Source organism: Strongylocentrotus purpuratus, unplaced genomic scaffold, assembly GCF_000002235.5.
Source record: "Strongylocentrotus purpuratus isolate Spur 01 unplaced genomic scaffold, Spur_5.0 spur5_scaffold_7, whole genome shotgun sequence".
Taxonomy (NCBI): Eukaryota; Metazoa; Echinodermata; class Echinoidea; order Camarodonta; family Strongylocentrotidae; genus Strongylocentrotus; species Strongylocentrotus purpuratus.
Genome location: NW_022145613.1, coordinates 2792851 through 2809444, shown reverse-complemented (window position 1 = coordinate 2809444; position 16594 = coordinate 2792851). Strand labels below are relative to the sequence as shown.

General features: G+C 38.9%; 1 protein-coding gene across 1 annotated transcript in view; it reads left to right on the top strand.

Moving 5' to 3' along the window:
• The window catches only part of LOC577252 (3-oxoacyl-[acyl-carrier-protein] synthase, mitochondrial), a 29441-nt gene extending 16278 nt beyond the window's left edge, over positions 1-13163 (top strand). The window contains exons 6-12 of the mRNA XM_030974636.1: positions 1019-1105; positions 3436-3587; positions 3886-4000; positions 4688-4754; positions 7754-7891; positions 9329-9480; positions 12915-13163. Of these exons, the coding sequence (XP_030830496.1) occupies positions 1019-1105; positions 3436-3587; positions 3886-4000; positions 4688-4754; positions 7754-7891; positions 9329-9480; positions 12915-13097 (894 nt within the window). The 3' untranslated portion in view covers positions 13098-13163. The remainder of the gene's footprint in view (positions 1-1018; positions 1106-3435; positions 3588-3885; positions 4001-4687; positions 4755-7753; positions 7892-9328; positions 9481-12914) is intronic.
• Positions 13164-16594: the final 3431 nt, after the last annotated feature.

The following is a 16594-nucleotide window of genomic DNA, read 5'->3' as shown; positions in this document are numbered from 1 at the left end:
GGCTGGTCTTCTACTAATACCTTTACCAGATTCATTTAAGGAATGTTTCACAATGAATTGTCAAATCCACGAATATAGTACCAGACATGTTCTTGATTTTCATTTACCTTTACACCGTACTTCAACCTCTAAAGATTCCATATTTTTTCATGGCCCATTAATTTTGAATAGTTTGCCAGATGTCTTAAAACAGTGCAATACATTAAAACGCTTCAAATACATGTAAAAGGATTATTTAAGCGGAACAAATTGAAATTGTCATTTATTATGTAAAATGTAACACTCAAGCTGTAACTTCTTTCTTCTTATCTTGTCTCTCTTCTTGTCTTCCTGTAACTATCTTAACCTTGATATCTTTATCTTTCCTCTGTCCTCTGTTGTTGTGAATGTATGTACTATGTTTTTTTATATAAAATATGTTTGTATCTTGTTTATGCTTAGTGTTTATTTGGGGATCATTCTCATCAAGCCAATTTTGGCTTTCACGATTCCCCACTTCCTTTTTATCTTATGTTGATAATGAACGAAGATATATATATACTTTTAATGTTTTTTTAAAATAGAGTGAAATAAATAAATGTAATGAAATGAAACATTAATTCAGCTCTTTAAATATACAAAATCTCTTAAGTAAATTGATATGTTGACTTGTTTTCTTCTAAAAGCAGTCTAGGATGATAGTCCGGGTCGCATTTGTCTTTGTACTGTATAATAATGATAATGATAAGCAACATTCATATAGGGTTTAATGCCATGTTCCTAAGTGCATTTATATAGCACTAATGAAAAGAGAGAGAGAGAGAGAGATCATAAACAATTATACAGAATTTTACTGACTGACTAAAAAGGTAGATTTTAAAGAATTTTTTTGAATGTGTCTGTGGTGGAAGCTTCAGGGCTGTAGATGGAAAGATTTTTTCAGAGTTTTCGGGCAAGGGAAGAAAAAGCAGGATCGCAATACATGGACAGAAGCTGTGGTACATAATTGCTGTTCTTCCATCATTTCCATCCCGCACAGGGCTACAAGAAGCTTACTCCATACTTTGTCCCGAAGATTCTTGCTAACCTTGCAGCCGGTCACATCAGCATCAAGTACAACCTCAGAGTGAGTTCATACTTACCTTAATTTAGATCTAAGAGTTGAGGAGAAGGTTGAGTTCGAAAAAGGGGGAACATAATTTGTGAGGTTTTCATTCTTTTTATGTTAGTGTGGAAGAGTGTCATAGCAATAAAATGTTCGCTGATAAGGACGGCTCTTCAAATGCCCTGGTAATCGAAATATGACAAGTCACAGCTAAAGGTTGTGGACCACAACTTCCATGCCACATGTTTGTGTAGTCCCTTATACACATTTCTCTGTACAGTACTTGTGACTCATAGCAAGACAGAGCCAATTTCTTAACATTTTGATGATTCCAATATCTATGTGGTACATGTTCAACCTTTCCAATCACTTTCACATAATTTCTTTCACATTGCAATTGCATGACCAGAACTCAACTTTATCTTTGACCTTTTGAAGACTGGAATTATTAAGAGCTAACTTGACCACTTCTTCTTCAAAATGGCAACAATGATAGTTTTCTTTCAGTTCTGTATTGTAATCACAAGTCTGTTTTATCTGAAAACAATATACACTGTCGCTCATAAAGGTGGCACTTTTTTTTTTATCCCAATTTATGGAATTATTTTAAAAATAATTTAAAAATAATAGATCGAGATAATAGTATACATTCTCAGATTTTATTGAATAATAATTTGCCAACGTGTGTTTTGCGTGACTGCTAAAGCATGTGTATGCTACTATGTTTATTAACTAGGGGACCTATGCCCTTAAGTCATAAATGACAGTAATGAGGATTAATGCCCCACAAAAGGGCATTAATATAGCACATCGACACGGTTTTGATCCTAGGGCCTCACAGTTACGAGGCCATTGTTTTGTCACCGAACCATGACTGTACGCAGCGGGGGCTTTGGTAGGGGGCAGTTTCCATAAATAAAAAAACAACAGAAAATGCAATAAATTTTCAATAATTTATTGCATTTTACCCCGGTTCCCAACATCAAAAAATCGTCTGTGTGCCCATGCCTTGAGCCATTAATGCATGGCCGTCCAGAGGATTTTTTGATGTTGGGGACCGGGGTAAAATGCAATAAATTATTAATAAATTTATTGCATTTCCGTTTTTTTTAAGTTCGATTTCTGATTCAAAGGTGTAGGTCAAAGGTGAAAGGTCATAGCTCATTAAATGTGCAACAACACCTAATTATATATGTGAAAATGTAGTTATACTTCCTTGCCTAGTAATATAATAGTATACACACTAAAAAATAATGGTACAAATTTGCACCCTATAGGGTGCAGACCGCTGCTACAATAGCAGCCACCTATAGGGTGCAATTTTGCAGACTTGCACCCTTAGAGGTGATAAATAGCACCCTTAGGGGTGCAGACCGCTTCTACAATAGCAGCCACGTATTGCAGACTTGCACCCTATAGGTGGATGCTATTGTAGCAGCGATCTGCACCCCAAATGTACCCCTATTTCTTAGTGTGTAGTCCATTGGATGTAACTTGTTCTGACGTATATAGGCCAGTACCCTGCGAGGGGATGCAATGCTTTGCTTTGACTTGTTATACATAAATTGACCTAGTTGGAAAAAATATAAGTCTTTTACCTTTAGTATCTTATTTTCAAAAAATAAAGGCCCGAATTCACAAAGCAAGGTTTGAGCTCAAACCTGTGAATTCGGGCCAAAGAGTCTGTCAGGTCAATGGGACCTGTCACTAAAAGTATTTTGCTCTTTATTTTGGGGGTTGTAGGCAAATAGTTTATACAAAATAGAATGTTACTTTTGTAAAGAGATATTACAAGGTAGTATCCTAGGGTAGATTCACTTAAAGGTAAAGACCAGTATTGGAAAAGCCCCAATTTTAAAAAAATGAAATGGAAGCTCTTATTACCAATCATGTGAAAGAATATGTTTTGACTAATACATGATGATAATTTGTTTGCCGGGAAACCGCCTACTAATTGATATATTTGGTAAATTAGTTTTTCTATTGGTGTGTGAGAGATATAACGCACGTGTCGCGCACGTGTGCGTAGTCCCATATACATATTTCTGTGTACAGTGCTTGTAACTTTACGAAGATTGGGCCAAATTTCTTAAGATTTTGATGATTCCAGAACCTTGCAGAACACACCAATACTTTTATGCTAGATGATCAACCTTTTCTGATCGATTCCACAACGTTTCTTTCACAATGCAATCGCATGACCATAACTGGGCTTTATCTTTAACACCAATTTGAAATACTGAATAGAACAATCAACATTAATATGTAATATTTTAAACCTGAATATGTTTATGCTCAGTCTTTGAGGCTAAAGCGCACCACTGTTTTTGTCAATAAACTCTCTCCCCCAGGGTCCAAACCATAGCGTATCGACAGCCTGTACTACGGGGGTTCATGCGCTGGGTGATGCATCACGGTTCATTCGTCACGGGGATGCCAACGTCATGATAGCAGGAGGGACAGAGGCGTGCATATGTCCATTAGGCTTGGCTGGATTTGACAGGTAAAAAAAGTATTTGGTATGAGTTCAGTCAGTTTCTTACAGCACTGTTGATCAAATGGTACAGCATTCAAAAGTCCCTGCCTGCCACTAGCTTCATTTAGCAAGACAGTAATCTTCATTTGCCACTCTTGATCCAGGTGAGGTATATGGGTACCCTGGAAAAGAAGTTCCTTGAAACGGACACCTTTCATGCCTATGAGGCCAGGGTAAAATACTCTGTATCTCAGGATATTTTGATCATTTACTAGATTGTGAAATGTATTTGTTAGTGTTTTTTCTTATTTTCTTAACACGGCAGAGCAAGGGCATTGAGCACAAAGTTCAACGACACACCTGCACAGGCATCAAGACCGTTTGACAAGGAGAGGGATGGCTTTGTGATGTCAGAAGGAGCTGCTGTAGTGGTTCTGGAGGTATGTTTTTACAACTTACACAACACTTCGAGGGGTCAGTGACACAAAGACGTAACTCCATTTTGGTCATTTTTAGAAAAAGTGGTTTAAAGATAGAGGTCCACTTGGACCTTATGGAGTTAAGTCTATATTTTACTAGCCGTTGACTTCAATGGGGTGTTGGGTGGAGTTAAGTCATTGTGTTTCCTTGATAGCCCACATATTTCTGAACATTCTGTTATCAAATACTCGTTTTGGCAAAATATGGAGTCACATCTTTGTGTCACTGAACCCTTGACTTGCTCAACTTCTCTGAGATTCTTAGCAGTGATGTATGTATTGTGGTGTTCCTCAAGGTTACTTGCTAGGTCCCTAACCTATATAAAACTCAAACGCATCCATATATCTATTCCTATATCTTTCATGAGATCAAGCTGAGAGCAATGTCATATTCTCAAATTCAACCCTAAAGTGATAGTACAAATGGTCACGATTCTTAACAGAGAAGTATGCTGTGTGGTGTTCCACAAGGTCCCTTACCCTAACCTAAAACCGAATTGCAACCCTTTTCCTCATGCTCTATATTTTAATGAAATCAAGCTGAGAGAAAATGCCATTTTAAAACTGTATGATGGTAGATTTGCCACTAAACATGAATAATAATTTTAATTGTGTAATATAATTATCTGTATTTTTAAATGTGAACAGGAATTGGAGCACGCTAAATCAAGAGGTGCCACAATCCTTGCTGAAATCCTTGGTTATGGTTTATCAGGTAATATTTGTAATATAAATTAAGCTTATGAGGGTGAAAGTATGAATACCAAGTTACTCATTCTTTTCTTAATTATTCATACATGTAATTGCTTGTTTTCAACAATATTCCAAAATGAAAATTCCTGATCTGAAACTAATCTTCTTCAACCATTAATTTTGATCTCGTATTCCCAAACTTGACATGCTTAAATATCCCCCTGACTATTGAAACATAATTTTAGATGTACAGTCTAACCTATCTTAGTGGCCAATTCTCTTTAAAAGCCACCTGTCTACAGTGACCATGTACTTTTGTCTCCTTCAAGAAATATATGTGTGTCGTAGAACATGTCTCAGAAGGCAACCTGTCTGCACTTTCTCCATCTCCCTTGGTGGCCTCAGTAGACAGGTTTTTACTTTGTCGCAGTTGTATTTAAACACATCTATTAAGTACACACCTCGACTTATAAATGTTAAATACGATTTCTGGACATAATAAATAAACACTATCAACATAAAGAACACTGTCAATTCAAATTGTGCTGGTCCAATTTCTTTGTATTATACTGTTATTTAGCCCGATATAAATGAAAACTCATTTGCAGAAAGTAGGTTACCAGCTGATGTAAGAAGATTTGATTTAACAAGATACTTTCATGGGGTACATTTATTTTTGTTATAGCAAGGTTCCATTGTAATAATGCCTTCAGTATCTAGAGAGTGCTGTTTAGGAGAGCGGTTGAAAATTGAAAAAAAAACAATTGCAGAAAGAACATGACGTGAATGATATAATAATAATAATAATAAACAATATTTATGAGGCGCTTAATACTGGTGTCTCTAAGCGCACCATATTCTGACTTAACAATTATTTACCAAAACTTATAATAAACACACAACATAAGCTAGTATATGTACCGGTAGGCTCTTTTCCTAATTCTTTTTTTTTTGTTCCTTTAAATATTCTGATGATATTTCACCTAGAATTATAAAGGAGTGCATTCACCTTTTTATTGATCCCTTGTGTAAAATCATGAATATGTCTTTATCTCAGGGAGTTGTTCCTGATAAACTCAAGGTAGCTAAAGTAGTACCAGTGTATAAAAAATCTGACCGTAAAAACGTCATTAATTACAGGCCAATAGCATTGTTACCAATCTTTTCTAAAATTCTTGAGAAAATAATTTATAAACGCTTAAATGAGTTTCTATCTAAAAAGAATATCTTGATTCCTCAGCAGTGTGGTTTCCGTAAGCACTTCTCCACACAAATGGGTGTGTTTAATTTATTAAGTAATATCATAAAAGCTATTGATGGAGACAAGTATTGTTTGGGGATATTCTTAGATCTATCTAAGGCGTTTGATACTATTGACCATGGCATCCTCCTTAGGAAACTTGAGCATTATGGAATACGTGGTGTAGCATTGTCTTGGTTCCAAAGCTATTTGTTTGACAGGACACAATTTGTTGTGGTGAATGGTACTAATTCTCAACTTGCTTCTATTAAATATGGTGTACCTCAGGGTTCTGTTCTTGGTCCCCTGTTGTTTCTGATCTATATAAATGATATAATACACTCATCAACATTATTCTCATACTCACTTTTTGCTGATGATACCAGCTTGCTGTTGGCTAATAAGAAGGCTGAAGATTTATTACTAATTGCGAATCAAGAGATTCAGAAACTGTATGCATGGTATTGTTGTAATAAGTTATTGTTGAATGTTCAAAAGACCAAATGTGTTATTTTTCGCTCCAAGGGTAAAAAGCTACCAGATGGCATTACTTTTCTTAATGTTGGAGGCCATGATGTTGCGCTTAGTGAAAATGTTCAGTTCTTAGGGCTAACCATGGATGAGCATTTATCTTGGAGAAATCATTTAGATGCTGTATGCACAAAGTTGTCCCGTAGTGTAGGTGTCATTTTTAGATTAAAATTTATTTTACCTGAAAGAGTGCTGATAACATTATATAATAGTATTATTCTTCCTTATTTGACATATTGTAATGTTGCTTGGGGAAACACCTTTAAGTCATATCTTGATAAGTTGAGAGTATGGCAGAAGAAAGCAATACGGCTTATTACTAATTCTTATTATAGACATCCAAGTTCTCCATTGTTCCTTCGACTAAGAACGTTACCACTAAGTGGACTTGTGTCGTTCAATTGCATATTGTTTATGTTTAATCTTAAGTCTATGCCTCATGAATGTACGTTAAAAGATTTATTCCGTCAGAACTCCCAAATTCATAATTATAATACACGTCAAAGGTGTCTTATTCGACAGCCTTTTGCAAGAACAAATGTCACTCTGACCTCTTTCCATATCTCTTGCATTAAAGAATGGAACAGTCTGCCTGATGATATAAAAAATAGTACAACTCTTTCTAGGTTTAGAAGTTTATCTAAAACGTACCTGCTTGAAAGACTGACATAGTTTTTATTCGCATCTTAGTAATTTCTCATTCTGAAATGCTTTTTGACCACTAAGGACCTACTCGTCGGTGTGTTTGCTGTGTATGGTGATGTGCGTGTGTGGTGTCTGTGCGTGTGTGTGTGTGTGAGAGTATTTGTATGTTCTATATTCTGTAGCTTAGTATTTTCATCCATTGTATGATCATACGTAACATTCTTTTTACTGTAAATGTATGTATTTTGTTATAGGGCCCCGCTCACAAGCTTAGCTTCTAAAGGGGTCCTAAAACCGTTCAGTTTATGATGTAATCAAGTTAGAATATGTTGATTGATGTACTATTACCAGTCTCTTTTTTATGTAACAGATTATATCATGCTTTGTATGGTTTTGAATAAAATGAACTGAACTGAACTGAACTATTATTGTCTGTTTGAAGCCATATAAAGGGCATTATAACTCTTGTTTTCCAGCATACGATTTAACATATATTCAACGTATTTGTTTCAGCTGAATTTGAATATATTTTGATATCACAGTACTATTTTTGCCCATATGTCATGTGACTTATTTGAAAGTTTATGTGACCTTTGATTTGTCAGGTGATGCAAATCACATGACCTCCCCAAGTGATTATGGCATTGGATCTGAGCTGTGCATGAGGAATGCCCTCCGAGATGCCAAGCTGGGCCCTGAGGACGTTACATACATCAACGCACACGCGACCTCTACACCCAAAGGTTGGTTACGTTCATCAAAATCATTGATGTACCTGCGGGGGAGGGTCAGAGTTGACACGGGGGGTAGGGGGCACCAACTCTGTAATCAATTGTCAACTTGGGGAAGAAACAAAAAGAAAGAAAGAAAAAGGGGGAGGGGGTGGAGGGAAAAGAGAAGAGGGGGAAGCGCTGTCCCACATCCTCCCCTAACTACTGCACAAGCAATTATTTTCACGAGGGTTTTTTGGTGCTAATTTTTGTGAATCACTCATTAATCGCTAATATTATATTAATAATAAAAATTATATTTTTGCTTATATAGCACTTAATACGTCGGGAATGTCCAATTTCTAAGCACTTTACATTATTACCGCGGTCATCGGATTCTGGCTTGCCCGCACACAATGTATGCACTTTCTCCACTCCCTGGGGAGCATTCCAACAAGAACTACTAGGCTCAAATTGCTAAGCATACCACATTGGCTTTCGCATCCTACCGGGTACCCATTTAACACCTTGGTGGAGAGTGGCAAATGTAGATCAATGACTTGCCAAAGGACATTAGTGATCGACCACAACACCTCTAACAACACGCGAAAATATTTCCAGAAGAAATGTTGAATGTCAAAATGACTAAAGTTAGCCACATCGCGTGTCGCACGCAGTGTCTGTCCACTATAGCATCTCTGGGTCATGCGGTGCAGATTAAGACCACACTGATCGTAACGGGGCACTTCAATAGAATATTTTCATTTATTTCTCCCAAAAAATTATTGTATTAGTATGATTGTGACACCTAGTAATGAGTTCCTGATTCATGGAAATAGATTTATATTGAAGAGTGTATACTGTATAATCAGTAGTGGTCATATGGCTTTATTAAGCAATTTTAACAACTCAGAAGTTTGTCCTTGAACCCTTGATCCCCGAAACATCTTTATGTTAAAATATTGGCTTATACAGTAATGGCTTATAGTTTGGATTGGGACTCGGGTAGGGCCGTTTAAGGTAGGGTTAGGTGTAGTTTTTGGTTCTGGGTTAAATTTTGGATTTTGGTGAGTGTAGGATAATAACCGCGGAACAGCAACTGTTGCTATATAGAGCATGTTTGGCATAACACTTAAATATCCTTGCGCATAAATATATTTGTCATTTGTATGAATGTTATGAACTGTAGATGTTAGAACAGTAATTTTGCTTTTTCCATTTCACGATCTTTCCACTGCATTTGTATCAGTGTCCAAGTTCAAGATCAAGATCTTCAATGATAATCATAACAATTATAATGGGTTACTTCTTGTTTAGCTATCATGTCTGTCCGACTTACACTCCTGGCGCTTTACGATTATTATCTCAATTATCCCAGCTTTAACCCTAATTCAGATCTTTAGATCACACTTCACTTATCTTGAGATACCCAACACCGATTTGTTGAATTCCATTTCTGTATCTGTGCAGGAGATGTCATTGAGAACATGGCGGTGAAGAAGCTCTTTGGTTCCCATGGCGATCATCTTCCAGCTGTATCCTCCACCAAGGGAGCAACAGGTCACCTCTTAGGAGCAGCGGGTGCATTGGAAGCTGTGTTCACCATCATGGCATGCCATACAGTAAGACTCTTACTTTCATTATACAGGGTGCATTGGAAGCTGTGTTCACCATCATGGCATGTCATACAGTAAGACTCTTACTTTCATTATTACAGGGTGTCTCAACAACCAAGAACAAAAGTGCAACTTTATTTTGTTGGTCAACATCTTAAAAATAATGGAAAACATTCTCAACTTGAGGCACTGACCCAGTTCATTGAATTTGTGAAATTTCATACGTAATTTTGAAGTATCATCCTCTAATCTTCATGTGATTTTTCAAAGGATATAAGTGAAAACTACAAAGCTGTGATCAATGTAGACAGCATTTTTCAAATGTTACAAGGAGTTGAAAAGGGTAAACATTGTGCTGAACAGCTTATTATATCAGAGCTCTTTCATAACGATTTTTCCACTGGAAAATATTCACATACACTGCACCTAAGAAAGTTCACATGGCACAACTCTCACCAGGGGCGTCGCCAAAGGGGGGGTGTAGGGGTGCGACACCCCCCCCCCCCACCTGTCAGGATATTGTCGGTAAAATCGCGCTGCCGTCGGGAAAAAGAGAAAAGGGGGAGGGGAAAAAAGAGAGGGGAAAAAAGAGAGGGAAAAAAAGAGAGCGAAAAAAAGAGAGGGAAAAAAAGAAAGGGAAAAAAAAGAAAGGGAAAAAAAGAGAGGGAAAAAGAGAGGGAAAGGGAAAGAAAAGAAAAAAAGAAAAGGAAAAGAAAAGAAAGAAAGGAAAAGAAAGGAAAGAAAGGAAAAGAAAGGAAAGAAAAGAGAAGAAAGAAAGAGAAAAAAGAATGAATGAGAGGGGGAGTGGGAGTAAAAGAGAGAAGGGGGTTGTTGGTTGGAGTCGTCTCGTCGAGGGAGCGAGAAAGACACGGGTAAATATGTTGCTATGTCGGGTAAGCTGTGTCGGTATTCTTGCTCGATCCTCGTGTACTATATCAATGCAGAAGTTTGAAATCGGTGAGATGTATTTTGTCGGTCGGCCGACAAGTTTTTTTTCCCTACGAACTGTGACTTGTTATCCGCTGTGACGACTTCCAGAGTGACTACAACTACAATACTTGTATTTTCTCGAAGTTTCACTTTCCTATAATATCAGCTAAAGAAATCAGGGGTTTAAAATTTTCGGGGAAACTAAATTCAAACAAGGTTTAAGAGTCAACAACGGTACGACGAATCGTCTTCTTTTCTTTATATCGTGATGAAACGCCAAAAATTCCGCGCTTTGCGCGGAAGGGGAAAACTTCATTTAGACGAGTCGAGAACGGTACGACGAATCGTCTTCTTTCTCTAATAATTTAAGGAAACGTCAAAGCTTCCGCGCTTCGCGCGAGAGTGGGAAACTGAATTCAGACAAAAAGGGCTTATTAAAAGTCGAAAACGGTACAACGAATCGTGTTCTTTCTCTAATAATTTGAGGAAACGTCAAAGCTTTCGCGCTTCGCGCGAGAGGGGAAAACTGAATTCAGATGAATAGGGCTTAATAAGATTCGAAAACGGTACGAGGAATCGTCTTCCCTTCTCTATATTGTGATGAAACGCAAAAAATTCCGCGCTTTGCGCGGAAGGGGAAAACTGAATTGAGATGCATAGGGCTTAATAAGATTCGAAAACGGTACGAGGAATCGTCTTCCTTTCTCTATATTTTGATGAAACGCCAAAAATTCCGCGCTTCGCGCGGAGGGGAAACTTCATTTAGACGAGTCGAGAACGGTACGACGAATCGTCTTCTTTCTTTAATAATTTAAGAAAACGTCAAAGCTTCCGCGCTTCGCGCGAGAGGGGGAAACTGAATTGAGATGAATAGGGCTTAATAAGATTCGAAAACGGTACGAGGAATCGTCTTCCTTTCTCTATATTTTGATGAAACGCCCAAAATTCCGCGCTTCGCGCGGAGGGGAAACTTCATTTAGACGAGTCGAGAACGGTACGACGAATCGTCTTCTTTCTCTAATAATTTAAGGAAACGCCAAAGCTTCCGCGCTTCGCGCGAGGGGGGGGAACTGAATTCAGACAAATAGGGCTTATTAAAAGTCGAAAACGGTACAACGAATCGTGTTCTTTCTCTAATAATTTGAGGAAACGTCAAAGCTTTCGCGCTTCGCGCGAGAGGGGGAAACTGAATTCAGATGAATAGGGCTTAATAAGATTCGAAAACGGTACGAGGAATCGTCTTCCCTTCTCTATATTGTGATGAAACGCAAAAAATTCCGCGCTTTGCGCGGAAGGGGAAAACTGAATTGAGATGAATAGGGCTTAATAAGATTCGAAAACGGTACGAGGAATCGTCTTCCTTTCTCTATATTTTGATGAAACGCCAAAAATTCCGCGCTTCGCGCGGAGGGGAAACTTCATTTAGACGAGTCGAGAACGGTACGACGAATCGTCTTCTTTCTTTAATAATTTAAGGAAACGTCAAAGCATCCGCGCTTCGCGCGAGAGGGGAAACTGAATTCAAATGAATAGGGCTTATTAAGAGTCGAAAACGGTACACCGAATCGTCCGCTTTTTTCTCATAATTTAATGAAACGTCAAAGCTTCCGCGCTTCGCGCGGGAGGGGGGGAAACTGAATTCAGAAAAGGATAAACAGTCGAGAACGGTACAGCAAATCGTCTTCTTTTTTATAATAATTTAATGAAGCGTCAAAGCTTTCGCGCTTCGCGCGGGAGGGGGGGGGGGTGAAACTTCACTCAGGCAAGGATTACCAGTCGAAAACGGTACAATTAATCGTCTTATTTTCCTAATAATTTAAGGAAATGTCTAAGCTTCCGCGCTTTGCGCGGGAAGCCCATCACCCACACCCCCTAATGAGCGCGCTTTTAAGTGATTCTCTTGCCCACTACCGCCCCTCCCTAAAATAAGATCCTAGCTCCGCGCCTGCATTAAAATAAATAGCTATGATGCTGACTAAATTGAAGAAATAATTCGTATATTTATGTCGCCGAGGAAAATGACCATTTTGCGCATATGCAAGTACTATAGATAGTCCATAGGAAAAACAATTTTGACTTCGGCCCCAGGTTTATAGGGTTGAATTTGTAAATATTGGACATTTAATTTTGTCGGTAATTGGTGGCTAGTTTTGTCGGTAATCGTTGGCCTCTACACCCCCCCCCCCCACTGAAAAAGGTCTAGCGACGCCCCTGACTCTCACCAATAATCGATTTGACTTCTATGACCCCTGAGTTTGATCTGAACTATGAGCACTTGATCTTTCAACCATAGATGGATTCAAGCCTCGTTCAGTAATGCCACTGCAAACCGCAGTAGTTTTTTAATAATTTTTAAATGACATGAATGTAGTGTAGGCTTCACAAATCCGTGTCTTCTCCTCTCTAACTATCTATAACACAGAGCACAGTGTATTCGCTCATTTGCCATTCAAACAGCAGCCTACCACTTCATTTCTGAACATGGCTTTATGTTTGTCTCCCTCTTACAGGCACAACTCCCACCTACAATCAACTTGACGTCTACGACTCCCGAGTTTGATCTGAACTACGTCCCTCTGACCTCCCAACCGTGGGAACCGACGGGTGAAGGGTCAGGACGTCGGGTCGCTCTCACCAACTCCTTTGGTTTTGGAGGAACTAATGCTTGCCTTTGTGTAGGAAGCATATTGTAACAAATCAGGGTTTTAGTATTGGACGAAGGTTAAGCATTTTTGTTGTACGCGCATGCGCTATAGCAATATGGCGCATCGTTGATTTAGCAATTACCAAACTGAAGGAAAATGAGCATAAATTACATATAACAATCATGTTGGTGCAATTATCATGTTTCTTTGGGGATATTATTTGTATAGTAGTTATCTAATCACGAATAAGGGGTTATACTGAAGATTATATGTGTAGATTTTATGGGATTAGCAGAAATGTTGTGTTGAAGTGTTGTTTTACTAACGAGGACATAATAATGTTCTTTTATATAGGGAAATTTTTAGGATGGTCAGGATTGTGTATTTAAGGCTTTCCACTGCTCTGTATCCGTTATACAGGCCAGCCTCACCGAGGCTAACCTGAAGTTTGCATTCGTGTTATTCTACCTGTTGACCAGGTGAGCATTAAAGCCTTTTGACTTACAATTCAAAAATCTGGTTTAAATCCTTAGAGCAGTGAAACATTTGATGATTACGAAGAGATGAATGATTGATGGATTGATTGCTCGAAGGATGTTCAATTGACTGTTGCTGTGCACAACGATTGGGGTGACCGTCGAAGGATGCACGATTGTTAATAAACGCCCTGTGACGTGAGCAGTGAAGAAATCCAGCCATCAAGCTACGGGCATATATTTTGTCCAAACGAACGACGGGGAGCACCAGGCCAGACACGGGCATCCTGACAAATACCGTGTAAGCCGGGGTAGCAAACCGTGTCCGTTACAATATTTTGATGGAAGATGCATTCTTTAATAGCTTTTGGTGCAATTAATTCGATTTTTCCGGAATTGTGCCTGATCGTAGTGATGTCAATATGCTGTACATGTTCAAATCCCCAGAAAAAGCTGGCTCAAATTCTTTCAATCCATTACCCTGTGCCCATGGTACAAATTCCCTGAATCTCTGAAAAAAAGCTCTTCATGCACTTGACCTCTTCAAAACACATCTGAAATCTCTGCAATTCTTAATTTGTTCTTAGACTAAGGACCTTGTATCCACTTTGGAAGGCGCTTTCGAGGTCCAGTTATTACATGTTTTATTAAATTTGTATTATTATTATCGTTTTTATTATTCTTATTATTATAATGATTGTTATTATGTATATGTAGCTCATCTCATATTTTAGTAGTTCAGTATCTCCTTTTAAATAACCATTCGAGGTATGAACTTCAGATGTGACGATAGATGATCTGATTAGATTTTGGGTAAACAGGTCAAAGGTCACAGATGTCAATTTCTGAAATTACATGTTTTAGCCTTGCTATTGCGATATCTCAAAAACCAGATACAGACTATGTGATAGTAAATAAATATACCATGCGCTGAGAGGCTCTAGTTAAAATTATGGATCGAGGTGGCAGGAATAGCACTATTCAGTTCTGTCGCCGAGGAGTCCATAATTTCACTAGTGGCTTGAAATAGTGCATGGTATATATGTTTTATATTTTTCAAACCAACCTTCATAAAAATAATAATAATGTAGCCTGTCACTGAAGTAGTGTAGAGCAGTGGCGGATCCATGAGGGGGGGGGGGCCTTGAGAAAAAAAATCATGTAAAATCACGTGATTTTTACCTTTTTGGGGGTGCAAATTTTAAAATTTTCGAGGACCCCCCCCCCAAAAAAAAAAAAAATTGCTCACTACCCCCCCCCCCCCCCCACCCCCACTGAGCGACTGTTCGGCCGGCGCGATTTTCAAATTTTCGGGAGCAAAAAAAAAGAAGAGTCATATGCCTCGCATTCGTAGTCTATATGATCTTATTAGAGTATAAGTAGTGTTTTTGAGTTACTTCCCCAACTTGTATGAGCGACGCTTTTCAGGATAATTTTTTTCTGGTGGAGTGTGTGTGTGTGTGTGTATTGGGTTTTTACAGACGTGTATCAATCAGATCTGATTATTTACGTCTGGAGACCGACCTTTAAACGTCACCATCCGAAAGAGTGACTCACTTTCGATCCTGCGTCCTCGGCTGAATCAGTTTGTAACTTCCACTTTTAGCTGGATTACAGGCGCACGCCGCACGCCACAACGCCTAGTTGTTGTTGTTGCGATTAATGGCGTTTCCATCGTCATTCGATGATTTCCGCCAGGCAATGTGAGAGGGCGAAGTAACTGGTCCTCTCTTAATACTTCTACTGTTGGATCGACGATAGCCTATAGTGGCGTTGTGTTGTGCAATTAACAATGTCAGTAAATTGTTAGTACCGGTAGTTATTTTCTGTATTGTTATTCGGCTTGTTATTTTAAAGAATTCATCAGGAAAGAAAGGATGAAGTGGTTGAATATTAGTTGCGATCAGTTCATTACGTTAGGACGTTAGTTTAAAACCTCTCTCCGTATAATGAAGCAATTTGTACAATTTATACAATGAAGCAATTTGTACAATTTATACAATGAAGCAATTTATACCGAGGATAGTACCCCTGTCACTAATAGATAACATAGCAAAACGCAAATAATACTCGATTAATACTTAATTCATACGTAGTTAATGTTTATAGCTGAGCATCACAGTTCATTGTACCTTCCACTGCCTTTTAAAAAAGCTACCACCTTTCCTTTATATTCCTCATTTCCTAGTAAGTGACCTAGATTTGGATTTTGGGTTTTTAGTGCTCTATACATTCTCCTTCGTTGTCTTTCATATTTTTGGACATGATAATAAAAAGTGCTCAACTGTTTCTATCGTTTGGCATTCTACACTTTATCCAGTGTCGTGTTTTCTAATTAAATATTTATAGTAATTTATAGCCTAGTTGTGGCGTGCGTGAGCTTAAGTCACCGGGGTGCGGACGTCGGGGGAAAATTCATGACCGTGTGGGCTTTAGTCATCGGGGAGTGGACTTAAAGGCACACTGCCATACTTGTAGCTACTTGCTCCCTCTATATAGAAAACTTCCCCAATCGGTGCCTGTTGGTTCCCCCATGATCCTCTTTTTCTTATGTTAAATGAGAGCTGAGTTAATGAGAAAGCCACCTGTCACAGTGACCTCGATGGCTCTCTGTGTGGTCTAATCCCTTCTGGCCCAGTAGTAGTGACGGTCTTAAGGGAGTTTCGAATCCATGAGTGGGGTGTGCTGTCGGCGAGACGCTGTGTGTGTCCCCGACGTAGGCGGCGTTGTAGTCTGCTGTCGTCTGCTGTGCATTGTAGCTGTGAAGCTGGCGGCTGCTTTGAGGGTTCGGCGAGTGGCGGTGGTTGATGTACGGGTGTCTGCGGGGCTGGTGACGGCGGTGGTGGAGGTGGTGGTGGAGGGGGAGTGACCGGGTACTTGTTGATGAGGGGTTTCCAGATGTCGTTGATGTATAATCCTGAGTCTTGGGGGCACGGTGTTGTGGCGGTGAATTTCGACGGCTTCTCGGATTCGGCGTGTATGCCAGTGCTTCATCGTGGAGATGAGATGAGACGACTGTTATCCCATTCGATAATGTGTTCGTGTTGCTTGGCATGTTTATAATATACT